Consider the following 23,058-nt stretch of genomic DNA (forward strand, 5'->3'; position numbering starts at 1 on the left):
GTTAGCTCATGTCTCCTTTACTATCTTAGGTGGTTTTCATTAAATGCATCACTTGATTAGCAAAAAAAAATAATAATAATAAAAAGGCCAAAAAAAATTTAAAGAGTGGACAAAATAGTACAACAGATGATTCTTGAAGACACACCTAACCATGTGCCTGTGAAAAGTGCTCAAGTCAATGGTGAATGCAAATTAAAACCATGAGATACCACTATACATCCATCAGAATGGCTAAAATCAAAGACTAACAACCAAATGTTTGGGAGGATGTGGAGCAACTGTGACTGGGACATATTGCTGGGGAATGTAAAATGGTACAATCTTTGGGGAAAGTTTTGACTATTTCTGTTCTTGTGGATAACTATTTTATTGACCTTTTCAAATATTATAAACAACAATCTACCATTTAACCCAGGAATTTCACTCAAATGCATAATGTTTAGAATAAGTAAAGTGATGTGACAACAGATGAAATAAATTGAAAATATGGTAGAATACCATATACAACTCTGACCAAGTATATTAGAACATCTAAGTAAAATGGACACTTCTAGGACGATGAAAAACCAAACATTCAAAAAAAAAATCTGAATAGTTTACTAACCATGATGAGTATATGAGGGTTCATCATACTGTCTACTCTTCTCTATGTTTGAATTTTTAAAATAAAATGTCTAAAAATATGGTTTCAAGAAGTAATGCTTTCCCCTGTTTGGCGAGGGCTAAAATTTGCTCAGCACCAAGAATACCTAGCAAGTCTACTCAACCGACACAGAAAATACCAAACAAGAAAGGGGTCGCAGATTGGCGCAGCCAGGTTTAGGTAACCCAGGAGATAGTGGACCAAGGACGCAGCTCTCCGCCCCCAGAGCTCAACGCGCCTGCGCAGGTAGAGGCCGCTTCCTGAACTGTTCAAGGGCGGAAGCGCGGGCTCCCCGAGTCACGTGGCCGAGGGCGGAAGGGGGCGGAGCGCGCGGGACGTGCTGCCGCGTAGTCGCCGGGTGAATGGGCGGTGGCAGAGCATGTGTGATCCGCTGAGGCTGCAGCTTGCCAGGGACCCAGTGGTTGCATGCCTCTCCCCGGCCGGACCGTAAAGCCAGGGGCTGCGAGGACGCGGCGGCGGAGGAGGAGGCAAAGGGCAGCTGGAGGTAGGCCGGGCGCCCCTTTCCGAGGGTGAAGGGCCCCGGCTCCGCGGGGGTCATGGCAGCGCTGGCCGATAGAGTACGAGGCAGAGGGCGCATCGCCGCCGGGCTCCTGCTCAACCTACTGGTGTCCATCTGCATCGTGTTCCTCAACAAATGGATCTATGTCCACTACGGCTTCCCCAACATGAGCCTGACCCTGGTGCACTTCGTGGTAACTTGGCTGGGCTTGTACGTCTGCCAGAAACTGGACATGTTTGCCCCCAAAAGTCTGCCGCCTTCCAAGCTTCTCCTCCTGGCCCTCAGCTTCTGTGGCTTCGTGGTCTTCACCAACTTATCTCTGCAGAACAACACCATAGGCACCTATCAGCTGGCCAAGGCCATGACCACGCCGGTGATCATAGTCATCCAGACCTTCTGCTACAAGAAAACCTTCTCCACCAAAATACAGCTCACGCTGGTGAGTAGCTTCAGCTGGGCGAGGCGCACCTCTTAACAACCCACCTCCTGGACAGTCTTTCTCCCTGGGAAATTTGAATGGTTAACCTTGCACCACGCTCTTTCCCGTGATCTGGAAATCCACTCGAGTCCTTTGTGAGCAAGTGAACTTCAGGCTTATTTGGGGAAGGTGAAAAAAAGCCATCTTGGCGCTCTGTTGGGCTTTTAGCCCGGTAGAGTGTGCTTGTGTGAGTTTTAATAACTACTGTTTGATGGAAATCCTTAAATGCTATGATCGGTAAGAAAAGAAAGCTGTGTTGGGTGATGCAAATCTGTATGGGATTAAGTGCAAAAGCTCAAACTGAAAAACGTTTATGATAAACGTAAAATGTTAAGTCTCAGGATATGTTTGCGGCGACATACTGCAGAGGCTTCAGCGTCTTTAAATAAGACTAAAATAATTTTAGCATTTCATAACTTACAGCATTTAAAATCTTAATGCTTTTGTTATATATTTATATATTGTTTAGACACTGGTTTTGGGGTCCATTTACTACTATATGCACGCATGTGGTATTTTCTTGCAAAGTGCAATGCATCGACTCATTTTACCCAGAATTTTACTTTAAATAGAATTAAATGTGAGCGTAAATATAGAATTATCATATTTCATTTTGAAGAAATAGGATTACCAGTCCGTTTTTATTCAAATGGAAAAAATATTTATAAAGGTTCATTGTTTCCTAATGATGTTTTTATGATTAACCTTTCAAGACACTGTGAAAGGAATACTAATTTTATGTCTCATAAATTTAATCTGAACAACGTTTACCTCTTTTTCTTTACAGATTCCTATAACTGTAGGTGTAATCCTAAATTCTTATTACGATGTGAAGTTTAATTTCCTTGGAACGGTGTTTGCTGCTCTTGGTGTTTTAGTTACATCCCTTTATCAAGTGGTTGGTAATTTTTTTTTTCTTTATGTGCCCTTTTTAGCAGATTTCATAAATTTTGAAGCTGTGCCCCAAGGTTTAGACAATACAGTATAGAGACAATAGACTGTTGGGAAGAAAGCATAATTGCATAAATTGTCTGACTCAAGGTGAAGAGAAGAAAGGAGACAGAGAAACTTGGGTGTATGATGCTCACCAAGTACCTCCCTACCTGTTTGTAAGTGTATATTACCCATGCTTAACAGTCTGAGTTTGGGGTGATGGTATATTATTTTCTGGGATATCTTTACAAAATGAATAGTAAGACTTTTTACTTGAGGATTGAGTCCATTGGTTGTATTTACCATTTACTCTTTAATTATGACATTACTGTGAAGGAGTGAGTACAGGTGCAAAAATTTGAACAGGAAAGGAAAATTTGAGATTTGTAAATCTTTGCCTCAGAAGATATGCTGCTGTTACAGCTCATATATTCTAATCATTTTTCTCCGTCAATATTTTATAACAATGGGTATTTCACTTCTTGCACTAGCGCGGTGACTTGCCTGTAACAGCCATTTATTTGACATTTGTTCATGGATTCACTTACTTCATTACCATAAAATCTCAACAAGTATTTTTGTTTGTTTCTTATATATTGGAAGAAAGAATAGTGAATGACGAAGGGTACAGTGAAACAGTGTTTTCTCTGTACTGAAAACCTTGGACTGGAAATTGTGGTTTCCAGTGCCTGCGTATGGGGAATCAGAGCCAAAATGTGTGACCAGTTTTACTTTTTTCACAAACGTCCACTGGTTATAAACTAAGGCATTCTTGTTATGAATGTTAGGAGTTTAATAATACAGCTTTAGCATCTTAAATTTTCTAGTACTGGTCATTTCAGAAACATTGTTATGTGAAAATTCTGGGGTTGAAAACATTTCTTAGTGGCAGAGAAGCAGTTTAAATGAAAGAGAGCAGTGACATGAGAGGGTGGGGCACCTGCTCAATCTTGTCACTTGGCCTCAAGATATTCTGTCTTTTACTGCAGAGAGAAATCAGAGGAAGCTCAGGTTTGTGCTTTAAGAAAATTGCATTTGGGCATACTTCAGTGAGTTTAAAGTTAAATTTTTTAATTAGATACAGTCAGTGAACATTCCTATTTCTCTTTTTTGTTAAATGGACTTTATTTTTGACCCAGTATGGATTATTTATTAGATATAGCAAGAAATTTCATTTGTTGAACGTTAGAATTTCTTGTATTCCTTACACATCACTTCAATTCAGAGTACTCACTGCCCATGCCAATATGACCGTTTTTGTTCACACAAGTTTCAAAATTGCTATAGGGTGGAATCAAAGGATTCTGTATCTCTCAGGTAGATATCTGAAATGAGATTGACCAAGGAATGATTATAGACTAAGTCATGGGCAGAGTTTTTGATTATCAGTAAATGGTAAAAGTACTGGTACAGAATAGGTGTATTCCCTCCCAAAATTCATTTTAAGGAAAGTTGTATTTTCCCATTGTAACCTGGTATAATTTCTAAGTTATTTCTTCTTATACTGCTAGGGCATTAAAAGGAATTAAGAGATGAGTGACCAACTATTAGTTTTAGTGGTAGAAAGATGGTTGACTCCTTCATTCATTCAAAAGACATTTCTTCTGCTTTATGCTCAACCTTGATACAAAGATAAAGGGCAGCTATAATCCAGCATCGCAGAAACACAGGGAGACAGCTGATAACAAGTGGTATAGCTCAGAGTATGAGGAAAGTTCTGAGGAGCACCAGGGAAGAAGGGGTAGTTCTGCACAAGGGCGGTAGTGAGGTAAGATTTTATGGGAAGGTTAACAATTTAAATTGAAGAATGCTCAGGAATTCGCTTAGCAAAGAAATAGAGCAGAGGTCTTTCTCTGCAGTGATGTGTGAAGGTACAGAGCATTTTTGGAGAACTTGATTTGTTTGGTGAGACTGGACTGTAGTTGCGTGGTGGAAAGACAAGGCTGAGGGGTGGGTGAGACCAGATGGCAGAGTTTTGAGTGTTATGCTGAGGAAGTGTGCCCTTTATCCTGCAGGTACCAGGAGAGGAGTTCAGATGGGCAGTGACTTGATCACTCCCTGTGTTTTAGAAACTTCACTCTGGTGGCAGTGAAGGATGAGTAAGAGGGACGACAGGGTGACAGGCAGAGCAGTCAGGAAGTGCTCCATGGTTTAAGGGGAAGACAGGAAGGGCCTGAACAAGGACAGTGGTACTGGACGTGGAAAGGAAAGAATAGACTTCAGAGACCTTTTGGAGAAAGAATTAGTAGGACCTGACTGGATGTGAGAATGAGGAAAATAAGGAGTCTGATCCTTGGAGGAGATTATATCATTAATTGTCGGACCAACACAGGAGGAGCTAATTTGGAGAAGGAATTAATCCGCTTAATCGTAAACAAGCTCCTTCAGGTGATATAACTGAAGATGGCTAGTTAGCTGTTTGTTGAAGGTGGGACTTAAAGGATGCTCAGGGAAGGAGGTCAGAGCTGTAGATGTCAGCGGATAGTAAAAGATCAGTGAGGGAGATAAGAGAGGAAAGCCAGACATCCCCCTTACAGGTAGTAAGTGAAGGAACAGGTGAGCGAGGAAGCAGCGCGAACCAGCAGTCAAGTTCTTCCTAGAGAAATCTGCAGGTTCTGCAGAGGGCTGCGGCCGGAAGGGGACCCAGGGCAGTCCTTCGATGTGGCCACTGGAGGTGAAGGTGCCCTTTTGGGGAGCAGTTTCACGAGAGGGTTGGTGGGCAGAAGCCAGGCTGCACGGCAGTGAGGGCAGGTGGTGGCCTGAGAGTCACCACCATTCCAGGCTGTCTGTCCTGTGCCAGAGACACACAGCTGCCCAGAGAGGCTGCCCAGCGCAGGGCTGTGCACATCCCCTCTGCATTCATTTTTGCTTGCTGCGGTGTCCCAAGCAAAAGAATCAATTCTCTGTCCTTCGTGCTCACAGCAGACTCTCATTAAGGCCGACAGGAGTATGCTTCAGATTTCTCGCTCTTCTGTTTTTGTCTTGGTGAATTTCTATAGACTTCGAGTTTGTGTAACAGGATACCCGGACCTACAGGAAAGAGGATTATGTAGGAGCAGTTATTCAAAAGCCTGGCTGTTCCTGCCAGATCTTATTCAGACAGTCCTATCAAGCTTTCTTTAAAGCCTCCTTTTCAGTTATATTTGTGAAGCATTTGGAGAACTGATGGGATTTGAGGCTTTGGGGTGTTGGTTCTACCGAAGGATAGTCTTTTAAAGTTTGTGATTATCTAGTTTATTGAGGAGTATAGGTGTGGGATTACCCACCAAAACGTCAGCCATAAAGAGGAAAGTTCCTTCTACCATCGATTGGGTTTTCTGAAGTGAATGAAAAGACCTCACATACCTTTTTAGCCACACATATTGGCAGCCACCTGGGATAACTGAGGTTTCTGTCAATCTGTAATTAGAGTCCGCCCTGCCCCCCAGTCTTCGTTTTGGGGGCCATTTTTAGAAAGAAATGAAGTCTGACACTGCATCTGTATTCCTGCTTATCCTGCTTATAAATATTATCCTGCTTAGAAATTTCCATTCCTGCCTAATTTTCCCAAGATCGCTGATGCCTGTGGGCCCCGGTATGCATTGACTTTCCCCATCTACTCGGATCAGGAGGGAAGAGAGGATTTTTTTTCTCCTTTATAATTGAGAAGAAAATAGATTATCAGACATTGAATTTATAAAGCTCCTTTCATCCAGGGAGCTTAATATAATATACATATATATTATTGATCTTTGAAATCTTATAGACTCATTAGGCATTTCCTCTTCCCCCCGCCCTGCCTCACATTCCCACGTTTGTGGCTAGAGTTGCATCTTTTGTTTGTTGAGTGATGCTGTTTTTTTCTGCCTAACTCGTTCTCTCTCCTAATTTTCAGTGGGTAGGAGCCAAACAGCATGAATTGCAAGTAAACTCGATGCAGCTGCTGTACTACCAGGCCCCGATGTCATCTGCCATGTTGCTGGTCGCCGTGCCCTTCTTTGAGCCGGTGTTCGCAGAAGGAGGAATATTTGGTCCCTGGTCAGTCTCTGCTTTGGTGAGTTATAATTGTTTTGGTGTCTAAGAAACAAGATAATAATAATTTCTCCATTATTAATGCAATTTTTAGTTTTCAGAGCACTAGCTCAGATCCATTCTCATATTTAGTCTTTATAATCACCCTTTAAGGGAGGCAAGGTAAGGATTATTCATTAGATGAAGAAACTGAGGCACAGAAAGATTGAGGGACTTGCTTAGGGTTAAATTGCCAGTCAGTGGCCAAACCAGGACTAGAATTCAGGTCTTCTGATGTCTGGTTACTGTGCTGAGCCCGCCAGGCTATTGCCCACCAATACTTTGGGCATTTTTTTTGTTTCTTAAATAATGAAAATATAACTTTGTTGATTTTCTTGTAATAGTATAAGTAGTACATGCTCATTGTATGCATTTTTGAACATACATAAAATTATAAAGTGAAGGTCTCCCCAAATCCTGCCACACTAAGATAAACACCTTTACCATTTTGGTGATGATCATTTCATGGATCTCTTTCATATACACAGACACACGCATGTGTGTGTATGTTTAATTTCATATGTATGTAACCGTATTATATATGCTGGGTTTTGGGGAGGTTTTTTTTTTTTTTTTTTTTTTGCGGTACACGGGCCTTTCACTGTTGTGGCCTCTCCCGTTGCGGAGCACAGGCTCCGGACGCGCAGGCTTAGCGGCCATGGCTCACGGGCCCAGCCGCTCTGCGGCATGTGGGATCTTCCCGGACCGGGGCACGAACCCGTATCCCCTGCATCGGCAGGCGAACTCTCAACCACTGCGCCACCAGGGAAGCCCTTTGGGAGGTTTTTTTGTGGCTGCGCCGCATGGCATGTGGGATGCTAGTTCCCCTACCAGGTATTGAACCCGTGCCCCCTGCAGTGGAAGCGTGGAGTCCTAACCACTGGACTGCCAGGGAATTCCCTATATATGCAGCTTTTATCATGGATTCCTTTTCCTCAGCCCTCCTACCCATACACACATCAACATCCCATTACCTCACCCCTGTCCCTTGAAATAAGTCATGTTAACATTCTAGTGTTTGTTCTTCCATGTTTTTCTCCGTGCTGTGCATACCCACATGTAAACACATACAACATACATAGGCACACATGCACGTATGTACACATAAATTGCACATTGGTTTTTTTACAGAAGTGGGATCATATTACACATGATTTTCTGTATCTTGCTTTTCTCACTTAACAATGTCCCATGAAAATCCCTTCAAATCATTCTTTCAGTACTTGTATAATAGTTCCAGTTCTTAACCACTATGAACAGTATTACAGTAAACATCCTTGTACATGTGTCCTCATGAACTGGTACTTTTTATTCTATGGGATAGAGTCCTAGAGTGGAATTGCCAGATCAAAGGGACCTGTACTTTGGGGATATTTTTTTAATAAAGTTAGAAAGTATAATCCCCCTATTTAGGAAAGGAACTCCTGCTTCCCATACTTTTAACACAGTCAGTGGGAACATCTTTTTTGCTGGTGGTGTTGATTTATCAACCTTGCATAGCCCTTACTCTGCTCCAGGCACTATTCTAAGCTCTTTGCAAATATTAACTTATTTGATCCTCATAACAACTTTATTAGGTGTTTACTGATGAGGGAACTGAGAGACAAAGCGTTAAGTAACTGACTCAAGGTCCACAGCAGAGCCAGACTTTGAATCCATGCATTCCAGATCCAAAATCCACATTCTTAACCACCCTGCGAGGCTGCCTGTGAGCAGAATGATAGTTGTTTCGAATTCATATACTTTAGCATTTGCGCTTTTTTCCCAAGGTAGAAATCAGTGGACCATCTCTCAGGTAATATCTCCTCTTACTTTTACAAAAGTTACCCATCTCGGTCATCTTGCCTATCAACCACTGCAGCTTGAGCACCTTAGACTAGGAGGGGAGAGGCTTTATGTGACTGGCCCTCTGACAGATTTGAAAATGAGGACCTCAGCAGAAAGGCCATAAAAAAGGTCAAAGAAACAAGAACATAGCCAGTCTGAGGCCATTGAATAAGGGAAAGTCACCTGCATTCCTTCTTGTCCCTAGAGGGCATCATTGCCTCAAAGTAGAGCATGTAATTGTGTGTTTAATGATGTGCCAGGTCATCAAGAAATAGGCATGTGACATTCTGTGAACTCAATAAAATTAACAAGGACACATTTCTAGAAACAGTTTTTAAAATCTTTAAGGAGCAAGTTTCTCTTAGTTGAAAATTTAATGGAACTCACTGTTGTAAAACAAGTAAGGTGTTACTATTTCTACCTAAATAGGCTGCAAATCCAATTGGCCTGGGCTTCTTCTGACTGCACTGGTTTAAAAACAGAAAACCCACATGGGACAGAAAGAATCTTCAAATATGACATTTTCTTTGGAATTTAAACTTCTTACTAATTCAAATTGTAACTAACATTTTCTCTAGATTCTCTTATTTCAGAAATAGAAAATGTTTTTGTAACTTTTACAATGAGATTGTGGGATACGTGTGGACAGAATGTTGTGTGTGTCTACAGTGGTACAGCTGCTTTGGTTCCCCGCCTCAGCCAAGTCGGTTAACTCGCCATCCCATGCACACACCTGGGCTTTCACGCCTCCATGCTTTGACCCATACTGTTTCCTGCCCCTGTTATTTCTTTCTCTAATCAAAACATGCATTTGAAATCCAAAGACTGTTCTTGCTATCGCAGCCCAGAAGGACATCTCCTGTCTAGAGTCCTACAGAACCTATCGTCTGTTTGCCTATTAACGAGGTAGAGCTCAGGACTCATTTTCTTTTCTTGCCTGAGCTATTCATCTTGTATTGCACTCTCTCTTTCATGTGGTTAAGAGGTAGCATGGCAGAGCAGGTTAGGAGCAGGGACTCCAGTACCTTGGCCCTTCTTACTGGCTGTGTGTCTTAGGCAAGTTGCTTTACCTCTCTGTGCTCTGTTTTCTTGTCTGTAAAAAGGGAAGCTATTTTACTCCCTCATGGCTGTTTGCAATGATTAAATGAGTTAATATATGTAAAATATTTAGAACAATTCTTGGTGCATAATAAGTACTATATAAGTATAAGCTATGATTATCAAGGTTTTTATCATGTGCTCAAGCAGTTTCTAAGATCTTTGAGGGCAGGAACCCACTGTGTTCCTTACAAGGCCTGGCCTAGTTTTATAGATACCTGATGAATGCCTACTGATTGAATTTAAATAAGAATAAATATAAACAATTCAATGGAAAAAAGATCTGGAAGGATATATACCAACGTATTAATAGTGGTGAGTGGTTGAGATTTAAAGAATTCCTTATGAGTTCTCTTCACAAGGAAAAAAACTTTTTTCTATTTATTTTTCTATTATTTAATTTTGTATTCACATGAGATGATGGATGGTCTCTAAACTTGCTGTGGTAATCATTTCATAATGTGTGTAAATTAAATCATGATGCTGTACACCTTAAACTTACGCGGTGCTATATGTCAATTATATCTCAATAAAACTAGAAGGAAAAAAAGAATTCTTTATATTCTTGCTCATCTTTATTGTCTGGTTTTTCTGTAATGAATATATATTACTTTTATAATAAGAAATTATTACAAAATAATCTTTCTTTGGATAGATAAGAAAAATGAATCTGGAGATTTACATTCAGAGGCAGGATATTGTTGGAGAATTTCCCATTGCATTTTGTAGACAAAATTACATTTGTGAATACTACTCATTCTGCTCTTTAACCCTCAGTTCTTGCTATCTCCCAACTTGATTCTCTCTTTTTAAAAATCTTGTTTTTAATGGTTGATAGAAGTGCCTGATGAAGTGTATTTTCACTTGATGATTGCAATGAATGCAGCTGCTTTGCATTAATGATTCTTCTGGTTTATTTGTAGCTGATGGTCCTGCTCTCTGGAGTAATAGCTTTCATGGTGAACTTATCGATTTATTGGATCATTGGGAACACTTCACCAGTCACGTATCCTTTTCCTAACAACTTACAAATGTGTAGTCTTTTATATTCTCCAAAACTCTGTCACATTGATTTCCTTATTTGAGTCTCACACTTTCTATTGCATGGCCTAAACTGAGTAGAATGAGTTATTTTTAGTCTCTTACTAGAGTCTGTGGAAATTTAAAGAACTGTGAACTGGGGAAATGGGTTAGCTTTCTGTATGATAAATGCTTTTGAATTTTGTTTAAGGAATAGGTGACCTTTTCCCTTATCAGAATTAACATAGAGCACCATTCCTTGTGCATAGTGGGGTTAAATAAATATTTGTTGACTGAATAATGGGGTGGATACTTATGTTTTCCATCACTTTTCAGTTCTCGATAGTTCGATAATAATAAGGTAAAGGTGTGGTTAATCCAAATAACAGAAAATAATTTCAGACCAGTTGCTCTGACTTTTGAGCTTGTTTTTGTACTTGTCTGGCTACGGGTGTGCCTGCTTTTCTCAATGTTACTTCAAATCAAGAAGTGGAGTCATGGGGGCTTCCCTGGTGGCGCAGTGGTTGAGAGTCCGCCTGCCAATGCAGGGGACACGGGTTCGTGTCCCGGTTTGGGAAGATCCCACATGCCGCGGAGCGGCTGGGCCCATGAGCCATGGCCGCTGAGCCTGCGCGTCCGGAGCCTGTGCTCCGCAGCGGGAGAGGCCACAACAGTGAGAGGCCTGCGTACCGCAAAAAAAAAAAAAAAAAAAAAAAGAAGTGGAGTCATGACTTGAATGTCTGAATCAAACTCAACTGCCCATTTTTAACATTTTGCTTTTAATGAGTGAACACCGAGATGTCAACAAAGTAAAAAAGCAGCATATTTGCCCACTATCAGTAAATAACAGTGATGATAATGATAATTTTTTTAAAAAAAACAATACCTGGGGACTCCCCTGGTGGCGCATTGGTTATGACTCTGTGCTCCCGATGCAGGGGGCCCGGGTTCGATCCTTGGTCCAGGAACTAGGTCCCACATGCCACAACTAAGAGTTTGCATGCCGCAACTAAGGAGCCGGCGCAACCAAATAAATAAATAATTTTTAAAAAATTTATTTATTTAGGGCTTCCCTGGTGGCACAGTGGTTGAGAGTCCGCCTGCCGATGCAGGGGACACGGGTTTGTTCCCCTGTCTGGGAAGATCCCACATGCCGCAGAGCGGCTGGGCCCATGAGCCATGGCCGCTGAGCCTGTGCGTCCGGAGCCTGTGCAAAAAAAAAAAAAAATTTAGTTAGTTATTTTTGGCTGCGTTGGGTCTTTGTTGCTGTACACGGGCTTTCTTTTTTCCAGTTGCGGCGAGCGGGGGCTCCTCTTCCTTGCAGTGCGCAGGCCTCTCATTGCGATGGCTTCTCTTGTTGCGGAGCACGGGCTGTAGGCGTGCGGGCTTCATTAGTTGTGGCATGTGGGCTCAGTAGTTGTGGCTCACGGACTCTAGAGCGCAGGTTCAGTAGTTGTGGCGCATGGGCTTAGTTGCTCTGCGGCATGTGGGATATTCCCGGACCAGGGCTCGAACCCATGTCCCCTGCATTGGCAGGCGGATTCTTAACCACTGCACCACCAGGGAAGCCCAATAAATATTTTTTAAAAATTAAAAAATAAACAACACTTAATAAATGTTTATTTTGTGTCAGGCACTGTTCCAAACATCCTGTGTGTATTAAGCATTTAGTTTTTACAGCAGCTCGAAGAGATAAATTCTATCATTTTATTCTACAGAAGAAGAAATAGAGGCACAGAGAGGTTGAATAACTCACTTGGAGTTACCCAGCTGAGAAGTGTGGTGTCCAGATTTGAGCCCAGGTAGTCTAGCCCCAGGATTTATGCACCATGCTGCTAGATCAAGGCATCCAAGTGTGCGCCCTGATTAAGGGCATCCATTCATTCAGTCAACAAATACTTATTGAATGCCCCCTATAAACTGTTCCTTGACTTAATAAATATTCACATACTGAATATCTGCTGTCTGTCAGGCACTGGAGATATAGTAGTGAACCGAAGAGACAAAAATCTTTGCTCTCACAGGCTTAAATTCTGGGGAGGAAGACAGGCTATAAACAAGAAAAATAAGAAATGGGCATATACAGGGCTAGATTGTGTTAAGTGATAAGGAGAAAAAGGTTAAGCAGGAAAGGGGATGTGAAATGTTGGGGACAGGGTTGCAGTTTTACGGAGGGTGGTTGGGAAGGCCTCAGCAAGACGGGTACTTTTGAGGAAAGACCTGAAGGAAGTGAGGTTGCTCTGTGCAGAGCAGGGTGGGTAGCGTTCCAGGCAGAGGGGACAGCAGGTGAGAGGCTGGAAGGAACAAGAAGCCTGTGTGGCTGGAGCGGGAAGAACAAAGGGTGGGTTCTTTGTCCCTGAAGAGTAACAGGGGGCCTGACTGAGCAGAACTTTCACACGAGGACTCCTACACCAAGTGAGAGGGGACGGTGTTGGAGTTTTGAGCAGAGAAATGCCATGATTTTCTGTCTGTTCTAATAGGATCCTTCTGGGCTACTGTGTTGAGAACAGACTGGGGGGGGGGTACTTTTCAACTTCAGTGCTATTGGCCTTTTTGGTCCAGTGGACAGGCCTGTCCCGTCCACTGGAGCATGTTTAGCAGCATCTCTGGCCTCTACCCACGAGACGCCAGTAGCATCCCTTTCCCCAATTATGAAAACCAAAACTGTGTCCAGACCTTGCCCAGGTGACAAAATCACCCCTGGTTGGGAAAACCACTGTACTGAAAGTGGCAAGAGAAGAAGAGAAACCATCAGGAAGCCATGGCGGTTTGGTACCAGGACAGTCGCAGTGGATATAGCGAGAAGTGATTGGGTTCTGGATATATGTTCAAGTAGAGCCAGCAGGTTTTATTGGCAGACTGGATTTGGAGAATGAGAGAGGAAAGATGGTTGCCACCCGGTTTGGGCCTGAGCACCTGGCAGGGTGGAGTTGCCATGGACTGAAATAGGACAGCCCCCAGGAGGCTTGGGGGTGGGGAGGAAGACCAAGTGCTCAGTTTTGGGTAAAAAGAATCTGAGTTCAAGGTCGAGGTCTCTGTTGGAGGTATTCCGGAGAGAGTCAGTAGTGTGTAGATGTGGTTTGAAGCAGTGAGCCTGGCTGAGATTACCAAGCAAACAAGTGGAAGAAAAAGAGGTGCCCAAAGACCGAGTCCTGGGTCACCTCGGTGTTTAGAGTTTGGAGAGATGACAGGAGCCAGGCAGAAGGGGCAGAGAAGGAGTGATCAAGGTGGAAGGAAGGAGGACAGGGTGTAGAAGCCAAGTGAGGAGGAAGAGGAGTCAGCTGTGCCCAAGGCCGCTGACAGGTCAAGCTTGAGGAATGCTGGAAAGGGATGGAGGAAGGGGTGTGTTGAGGTGGAGGTTTTGACGAAAACTTCAGCGTGTCCAGGTGGAAGCTGACCGGAGCAGAGTGGAGAATTTGAGAGAGGAATTGGAGATGTCGGGTATAGATTGCACCTGTTTTGTTCTGTGTTATTTTTCTAATTTACAAAAGGATTCACTGAAGCATTTCTTTAAATTTGCCTTTCCTCTCATGTAAATATTGTTAACAGATCATGAGCACTTCAAAGCGAGGCTGAGGAGTAAGGAAATGCTGAAGTGCGGGAGCCGGTTCACTCGTAATTGAAAATGAAGCCTGCTTTATTATGGTTATAATTAACGTCCTCGGGAAGGTCCTCCATCCCGCAGGAAAATTACCCTTCTTGGGTCGGGCCAGCACAGGTACCCTGGTGACTCAGCCCATGCTCTCCTGCTCGGAAGCAACTTCCAAGCTGCTTAGTTGGGCTCAGAACAGAGGAGGGAGCCTGGGCTTTGAGGTCGGACAGGTCCAGGTGTGCCAGCCCAGCCCCGCCGCTGCCTGTGGGCCTGCGTGATTTGTAGATCTCGGGCCTCACTCATATCACTTATGAAACGGGGGTTGTGGTACCTACAGAGTTGGGTGAGTGCTTGAGAGAATGTGTCCAGCACCTGGCAGGTGTTTATTATGCGCAAGTGCTGCTGTTGACAGCTGACCCATAGGGTGCTTCCTGGGTGCTCGAAGCCTCGCGTATATTAGCTTAGTTAATCCTCACGATGATGCTGAGGTACAGAGTGGTAGCTCTTCCTAGTACTGTGTTTGGGAAGAGTAGATGGGTACATGTCAGACGTCTGAAAAATAATAAAGTACTAATCCATATATAAAAAACTATTTAAAATACAGGAAGAGAATAATTTATAAAGGAGCCATTTGTGTGTCTTTAGTTTGTCTTTTAAATGAACAGTGATTTGGAAACACCCTAATCCAGCAGCAAGTTACTGGCAGTCTGCTCATCTCAAACATGGACTTTGGAGTTAAATAGACCCATCTATGTTTGGCCTCTGGCTGTGCTGCTTACTAACTCTGTGATCTAAGTTACTTAAAATCTTCAAGCCTCTACAGTTGTCGACGGGAGGAGTGATACCACAGTGGAGGGAAATGTGATGCTTAAATAAAATGGTGTTATATATGCACCTGGCGTAGTGCCTGGCATGTATTGGTGCTCAGTGGTGTTCCATCCCCTGTCCCCGATTCCCTCTTAAACTTAAGCGCACTGGCTGTGTTGACCTTGTGTCAGCCATCTGGCACCTTTCACGTCTCACCTTATTTGCCAAGGGAAGTTTAGAAATGGTGCCATGAAACAGCATCACAAATTGCTCTACAAAAGACCTTCTCTGTACCTTATTCTGAATCCCTTCCCCACCCTTGTACTGCAGCCCCTTTTCTCTTCTTTGCAGAGGTCAACAAGGAGAGTTGAGGCAGTCTCCTGTCACTGATTACTTGCTAAAACCTACCTGAAGAAGCTAGGATCAAGCCAGCACTTCACTGAAGTTCCTGTTCTCTAGATGGGGTGGGAGGCGGGGCGATGGGGGCAGGGGTGGGGCCGCCGTTTAGTCTGCGTTTCGTGCACTTCTCTCCAGGCACAGGAAGCTTTTGCTTCGTGGGGTGTGTGTGTGTGTGTGTGTGTTTGTGTGAATATAACATCTGGCTTGTTCTTTTTTATCCTTATCCAAAAACCTCAGCTATAACATGTTTGGACACTTCAAGTTCTGCATTACTTTATTTGGGGGATATGTTTTATTTAAGGATCCATTGTCCATTAATCAGGGTCTTGGCATGTTATGTACACTATTTGGCATTCTTGCCTATACCCATATTAAACTCAGTGAACAGGAAGGAAGTAAGAGTAAATTGATGCAACGTCCTTAATTAGGTTTTCATAGAGAAAAGAAAGTCGCCTGAAGATAAAAAAAAAAGTATTAAGTGTGCAAGTTACTTTCAAAGATGAAACAAAAATTTTATTGCAAAATACATTAAATGATGGTTTGAAAGAAGTTAAGCAAAGGAAATTTTATTCATAAATATGACTTTCTTGGGACTTACCTGGTGGTCCAGTGGTTGGGACTCCATGCTTCCACTGCCAAGGGTGCAGGTTTGATCCCTGGTCAGGGAACTAAGATCACACAAGCCGTGTGGCACAGCCAAAAATTTTAAAAAATTTTAAGTAAAAATAAAATAAATATGACTTTCTCTTTTACAGTACCTTTTTTAAAAAACGTAATTCTCTAAAACATGGCTCATGCTTCCTTTCAAAGATGATTCTGTGAAGTACACAGAATGTTTGGTTATATCAAATGAAGTACATGAAATTAAAGTTCTGTAATGGTGACAAAGGAATTCAGATCACTGTACTACAAACGTGTAGTGGTTTTTAAGGAAGGGCACGTAGGACTCCCCTACTTGCTCTTAGGTGGTCCCCAATGTGAGCCCAGTTATAATTTAGGCCAAAGTATTCAAGTCAGAATTTAAAGCTAGCATTTCTATTGATATTTTCGTTGTTTTAGTATAACTTCCTGCTTTTTTCATTTATAGATATGAAATAACATTTCTAGAAAGCAAAGTGTAGTAAAGGGGACCATAAGCCAAAATCCGGTTCTAAAAGTACCATTTCTCTAGTAGAAAATTGATGTAAGAACTTAGATGTTATCAAAAAAACTACAGTTTCTGTAGGTATTTTCTTGTTTTGAGCTCTCGGTGGACTCTAGAAACTATACATGAATTTAAAATCAAAATAGCTCCATGTTTAAATGGCTCAAAGAAAGGACTACGGGAGGAATTGAGCAGGTTTCTTCTTATCCTGGTGACTGTTCTTCTGGCCTCTGAGCATTTCGTGTTGGTAATTTCTTAAGACTACCTTCCTGTTGTCATTCCCTACCCGCCACGTGTGAGGCATCCGCAGAGCTTTCTTTGGCACTGAAGGATTTGGAGTGAACTATGTCAGCCTTTCTAAGGGGGCTGAGGAAAATCCTTGAGCAGCAAGTCAAGGCAAATGTACTCAAAGACTAAGCAGAAGCTTGATGAAGATACGAGGGAAGATTTGAGAGAGAAGTAGAGAAACAGTCAATATTTAACGAGTTCCATGAGTTTTTTAAAGGGATAATTAAAAAAAATGTTATGGGGGGAATACATGATACTTAAGGAAATAATTGTGCCACCTATTTAATTGCAAAATCTACTTCTGCCTTCCAACTTTTGACATTTGAGAATTCAAAGCAGTTGTTGATAACCTCTCACCATAAATTGACTGAAACAGGTAATCCCTCTTGTAATAAATAATTCTTTTTCTAAACATTGTTTAGAAACTTCAGGTGAGAACACAACACTTAGGAGGACAAAGAGCCACGTGTATAAAATATGCCGTTTAGGATTATTTTTTTCCTGGCCTGTTTGAAGTGAAAAGCCTCACTGAAAATCTTATTTTGACAGAATTTCAATGTATCAGTCAGTCTGTTGTGTGATTTTTATGTGTGGTTTTCTGTTTTTGTTTTAAATACATTTGGTTCTTCTCTGTTTCCAAAGATACATTTTATTGTGCTAAGAAATACAAAGCAGATTGTCTTGCCAGATGGACCTCAGGAGTTATGTTTGTCTAAGAAATGTTCTCTGTGTATGTTTAAATTAACATATAATTATTTCCCCAAAGCTGGAGAAAAGTATTTCAGAGGATTATGCGACTTCTGTGCACTAACAGCTGAGTCGATTTGTGCCATGTACAAATTCTTCTTAACTGTAAATACAACTTGGGGAGGGGATTTACAATCAATGTTGGGGGAGAGTTATAATAAATGACTGATGTCAATAGGAATGCAAGGAAGGTTGGAACAAGACAGCATGGGAGGGTACATATTTATAAGTGAATAAAATAGGTACTCCTGGAACTAGAGTCTGATAAACAGTTTTTGCCCTGAAGACCATCTTCCCATTGAAAAGGAAATTCCTGGGGGAAAATTGTACCAGACCATAAGGACCAACCATAGAGACAAACCAGAAATGCAGTGCTATGGAAGAAAGCATGCTGGCTGTCCTTTTGTTACGGATGTAACTGCATTTGTTTTTTATTGTATGTTCGATGACTGGACTTCAGCTGTTACCTGTTATAAATAAAGAGAACCTGATGTTTTTACTTTCAAGTCGCATGTTAGGACCGGCAGAAGAAGGATGGCATCTGTGTATATGTGGGGGTAACAGTGGCCTGTCCAACCCCCAAATATGCAGCATCTAATGAAACAATCCTCATCTCCCTTTTAAAATAACATAAAGGAGAAATCTTTTTCTATGAAATGAAGCAAGCTTTTTCCTGTTGCATTTTTAAAAATACTTTTTAAATCTTGCTAGTTTCAAATCAAATCTTTTCTAAAAAAATCTACTTAAAAGCGACAGCACTAATCGACACTCCACATTGACCCCATCGGTGAGTAGTTGTTGGGTGAATGAATATGCAGAATGGCCAAAGGAGAAAGTCTGATTAAACGAATGAAGACCAGATTTATTAGATAGATTCTGTTTTGCATTTCTGTTTCCAAACTTGAACTGGATTATACTTGCTAACATCAGGAATACAATGATCATTTCATTCATTCAAAAAGTTTTATTGAACATACATTTTGTGCCAAATACTGTGCTAGACACTGCAAAGACACTCCTGTGTTCCCTGTGATCTTAAGAAACATTGGTCTAGCAGAAAAGATAGACATTAATTAAATTAAAATGTGAGTTTATTAGTACAAACTCAAATAGTAAAAGGAACTTGGTTCTCTGGAGCATGTAACAAAAGAATCTGGCCTAGGATTGGCTGTCAGCAAAGGCGTCCACGAGGAAAGAACAACTCAACTGAAATCTGATGGGCATATAGAAGTTAGCTAAGCAAAGAGGGGGATTGCATTCTGATAAAAGGGAATAGCACATACAAAGGCCCATTGGTTGGAGGAGTTTATGATGAGTTTAAAGAACTGCAAAAAGGATGGAGCATAGCGGCTACATTTAGGGAAGGGGAGATGTGGTATGACACGAGACTGGAAAGGAAGGCCAGGCTCGGACCATAGAATACCTTGTAGACATTGCTAGGCATCCAGTAAGAGCAAGAAGAGAGTGTTCTGAACGTCATCACGGTCGACCCCTTTGTTTTGAAACAGTTGGAAGAGAACCAGAGAGATGCTAGGAGACGTGATAGCTTGAAGGGGTGGTGGTGAGATGACGAAGTGGGTAGATCAAGAGGATTTAGTAGACGGGATCAAGTAGACTTGAGATGGATTGGAAATGGAGGGCATGGGAGGGGATGAAGTCAAGAATCACACGTGTTTGATTTGGGCAGCTCGATAGAGGATGGTGCCACTCTCTGAGGTAGGAAACGTGAGAAGACGGTTGGGGTGGGGAGGGTGGAGCCCGAGTTCCTACGTAGCCATCTCGATTTTGAGGCATCTTTGAGAAATCCAATTATTAATCAAGTAATCAAATACACAAGTCTAGAAGTCAGGAGTGTTTTCTTTTTAATTGAGGTATAGTTGATTTACAATATTAGTTTCAGGTTTACAGCTTGGTGATTCAGTATTTTTACAGATTATATTCCATTAAAAGTTATTACAAGGTTATAGCTATAATTCCCTGTGCTATACAATATACCCTTGTTGCTTGTCTATTTTATACATAGTAGTTTCTTTCTTTTAATCCCATACCCCTAAGGAGCTCCTCCCCGCTTCCCTCTCCCCACTGGTAAACACTAGTTTGTTTTCTATATCCGTGAGTCTGTTTCTGTTTTGCTATATACATTCTTTTTTTTTCTGACTTATTTCACTAAGCATAATATTCTCTAGGTCCATCCACATTGCTACAAATGGCAGAATTTCATTCTTTTTTATGGCTGAGTAATATTCCATTTTCTGTATGTCTCTGTGTGTGTGTTTGTGTGTGTGTGTGTGTGTGTGTATACACACGCACCACCTCTTTATCCATTCATCTGTTGATGGACACTTAGGTTGCTTCCATATCTTGGCTACTGTAAATAGTACTGCTATGAACATTGGGATTTGTGGATCTTTTCAAATTAGAGTTTTCATTTTTTTCTGGATATGTACCCAGGCGTGGAATTGCTGGATCCTATGGGAGTTCTATTTTTAGTTTTTTGAGGAACCATACTGTTTTCTATAATGGCTGCACCAACTTACAGTCCCATCAACAGTGCACAAGGGTTCCCTTTTCTTCACACCCTCACCAATACTTGTTATTTGTAGACTTTTCAATGATGGTTATTCTGACAGGTGTGAGATGATATCTCATTGTTGTTTTGATTTGCATCTCTCTAATAATTAGCAATATTGAACGTCTTTTCATGTGCCTATTAGCCATCTGTATGTCTTCTTGGGGACAGGAGGTTTTGGTTGCAGTGGAGATAAATGGGTAGTTACTGGAGTATGCCTGATGAGGACGAAAGCATAGACCAGGATGAGCTTACCTAGGAAGACAGTATAATGCAAAAAGTCTACAACTGAGCCTTCAGGAACTCCAGCATTTACTGGCAGTGGTAGGTAATTCTGCAAAGGAAACTGAAAAGGAAGAGTCAAAGAGGTAGGAGGAAAACAAGGATGATGATATAATGGGAGAGAGGATGGCCAAAGGTGACAGTTTTGTTGAGAGGTCAGGGTAGACATGCACAGAAAAATAACCACTGTATTTATTGACAGTTTACTGTGGACCTTAGTAAGGCTGTTTCAGTGGCGTGATGGAGGCAAAAAGTGGGTTGGAGAAAGCTGAGTGGTCAGTGTGTGAGAGTTAAGGAAATGGATCCCAGGGTATAGACAATTCTGTTGCTATTGCAGAACTGCAATATTTCAAGCAATATTGAATGTTGCTTGACATGAATGGGGGCTTTTTGTGTGTGAGTCTACGACTTTTTTCATAATGCTAATTTATTATTATAGGATTAAAATTGTAAAGCACCAAATATCCCTGCGTAACCCTGGAGGAAGTGCACATACTTCTGTAACAGTGATGATCTTTTACTCTGAAAAGGAGTTTTGTTTTTGGCTCCTGAATATACTTGAAATGTGGGTTGCTATTAATAAAATCAACAGTTAACTTTTGCGAACCACCAGCATACTTTGAAAAAAACCATCTTGCAAGCCCACTAACGGGTGATTAGTTACGCATTTTCTTGTCTCTGTCACTGCTGAGGTTAACAAAGGGGAAAGAAACCTGCCAAGAGAAAGGCCAGTCTGTTTGGGAGCAGGGCTGGCTTAGACATCAGGATCGTGGCTTCCAGTCCAGACTCTGGCTTTTTGACCAGGGTGGCCTTTGGCTTTGGACAACTCCCTTGCCTCTTAGGTCTCAGTTTGTTCATTTATAAAATGAGGGTTTGGATCCAAGTGATTTCCAAGGGACCCTCCATCTTCAAAATCCCCTGATTCTGCTTTTTCAGATTAAAATTGTAATTTCTCATTCACTTACATTGAGAGCATGTTAGATTAAATTAATGAGAAAGGTTTTGTTTGGTCCTTATGTGAACTGTTTTCTTGTTCATATGCACTTCATTACTCATATATTGTTTTTTAAAAGTCTATGCAAAACATTAATTTTCATATTTGTTGTATTAGAAGACATGGTTTCATTTGATTTATCCAGTCTGCTTTACACTTCACATGAAATCACTAGGAGGTGAATTATTGCCAATTCAACTAATTATTTATGGGTATTTGGAGGATGTTTTTTGCTATACTGTTTTTAATTTGGCAAACAGCACATCGCCCAAAGCATAGTAATTCACATTTTTCTATTTAACTAAAACTATCTCATAAATACTAGGTATACCACAAGAGCAAGCCTGCATATTTATTTAACCAACCAGGACTATGCCTTTTTTAAAAAGAACTTTATCGGAATTCCCTGGCAGTCTAGTGGTTAGGACTCCATGCTTCCACTGCAGGGGACATGGGTTTGATCCCTGGTCAGGGAACAAAAACAGGAATAGGTATTTGGTTAGGAAATACCAATACCACAATTACCACACAGCACGGTCAAAAAAAATTTTTTTTAATAAATAAATAGGACTTTATTTTTTAAGAGCCGTTTTAGATTCATATTCACTTCTAAATTTTGAATTTTTTTGTTACCTACATGAGATTATTTTCCCTTTTAGAATCAAACGATCTGTATCAACCAAATGTCTTCATTTTTTTCCTGTTTGTTCTTACACTCCCTGCAAAAAGTCAGTTTCCTGTTTTCTCAGTTTAAAATTAGAGACAGCAGTTCCGTGCAGGAGAGTGATGGGTGGGCCTTAACCCAAGAGATGGGAGGCTCGAAATCAACTAGTCTGTTGAGATCTCCTGGGATATCCAGAACTGCAGTTTACCACAGGAATGAGCAGACTCTCCAGGTTTTTCTCTGCCTGGAGTTTGGAAGCAAGACTAACCTTGGGACTGGAGTTCTTAGAGAATTATGGAGTGACGCCTTGGCCATATTTGTTAGAAACAGAATGCTTTATACAATTTACCAAAACATTATACGGAGAAAAATAGGCAAAAATGCTATGGAAGACACAGTTGGTTTCCTAACCAAATACCTATCCCTGTTTTTGTTCACCTACCCTCTAGAGGCTAGACATGCTAAATTCTCTTATTACCATGTTGCCACATCCACAGAATGTGGATATCTAGAATTGTGCTGAGTGGTAAAGGAGCGGTGAAGGAACCTGATCCAGAAGTGCTGAGCTGCTTAAGCAATGTCATCAGCTGCCTATCTCCAGTCTTCTTATTCTAGATGGAAATAAACCCTGATTTGTTTAAGCCACTTTTAATTGATACTTGCAGCTAAAAGTATGCCAGTGAACTTTTGAGGGTAAAAAGGGGTAAAAATGGAGGACTTGATCTATCTGATAGATTTTACAATCCAGGAAGCAATAAGTAAACGTTAACTGGTTAAAAGTGAAAATAGGCTAGTGGCTAGCCTGATGCCAGCCATCCTTGCATTCCATAGAGCACCAACCCCAGCGAGTGAGGTGGATGGAAGAGAGGGAATGATCTGATGGACCTGGGGACTCACGAATGGGGTCCAAACATGGGGCTATTGCTGGCTTGGGGTGAGTGAACCAGTTCCAACCAGGAATAAACTTTCCAACCAAGTGGGAGGTGGCCTACCTTGCCCTCCA

At 41.6% G+C, this 23,058-nt stretch overlaps 1 protein-coding gene across 2 annotated transcripts; it reads left to right on the forward strand.

The window, feature by feature from the left end:
* Positions 1-1,008: 1,008 nt before the first annotated feature.
* Positions 1,009-18,141, forward strand: SLC35E3 (solute carrier family 35 member E3). 2 transcript variants are annotated; one of them, XM_082667004.1, is made up of 5 exons: positions 1,009-1,602; positions 2,429-2,539; positions 6,449-6,607; positions 10,473-10,555; positions 15,605-18,141. In XM_082667004.1, the coding sequence occupies exons 1-5, from the start codon at positions 1,201-1,203 to the stop codon at positions 15,789-15,791; spliced, it is 942 nt and encodes a 313-aa protein (XP_082523130.1). In that variant the 5' UTR covers positions 1,009-1,200; the 3' UTR covers positions 15,792-18,141. The 2 variants fall into 2 exon arrangements, with proteins under 2 accessions (XP_082523130.1, XP_082523131.1); XM_082667005.1 differs by lacking the exon at positions 2,429-2,539.
* The last annotated feature ends 4,917 nt before the right edge of the window (positions 18,142-23,058 follow it).

This window comes from Grampus griseus (genome assembly GCF_964374135.1).
Source record: "Grampus griseus genome assembly, chromosome: 11".
In the NCBI taxonomy this organism is placed as follows: domain Eukaryota; kingdom Metazoa; phylum Chordata; class Mammalia; order Artiodactyla; family Delphinidae; genus Grampus; species Grampus griseus.

Excerpts from the sequence above, each read along its gene's own strand:
- SLC35E3 (XM_082667004.1), top strand. The coding sequence starts at position 1,201 with ATGGCAGCGCTGGCCGATAGAGTACGAGGCAGAGGGCGCATCGCCGCC. Across the intron at positions 2,540-6,448 it reads TTACATCCCTTTATCAAGTG|TGGGTAGGAGCCAAACAGCA; the intron begins GTTGGTAATTTT and ends CCTAATTTTCAG. Across the intron at positions 10,556-15,604 it reads GGGAACACTTCACCAGTCAC|CTATAACATGTTTGGACACT; the intron begins GTATCCTTTTCC and ends CAAAAACCTCAG.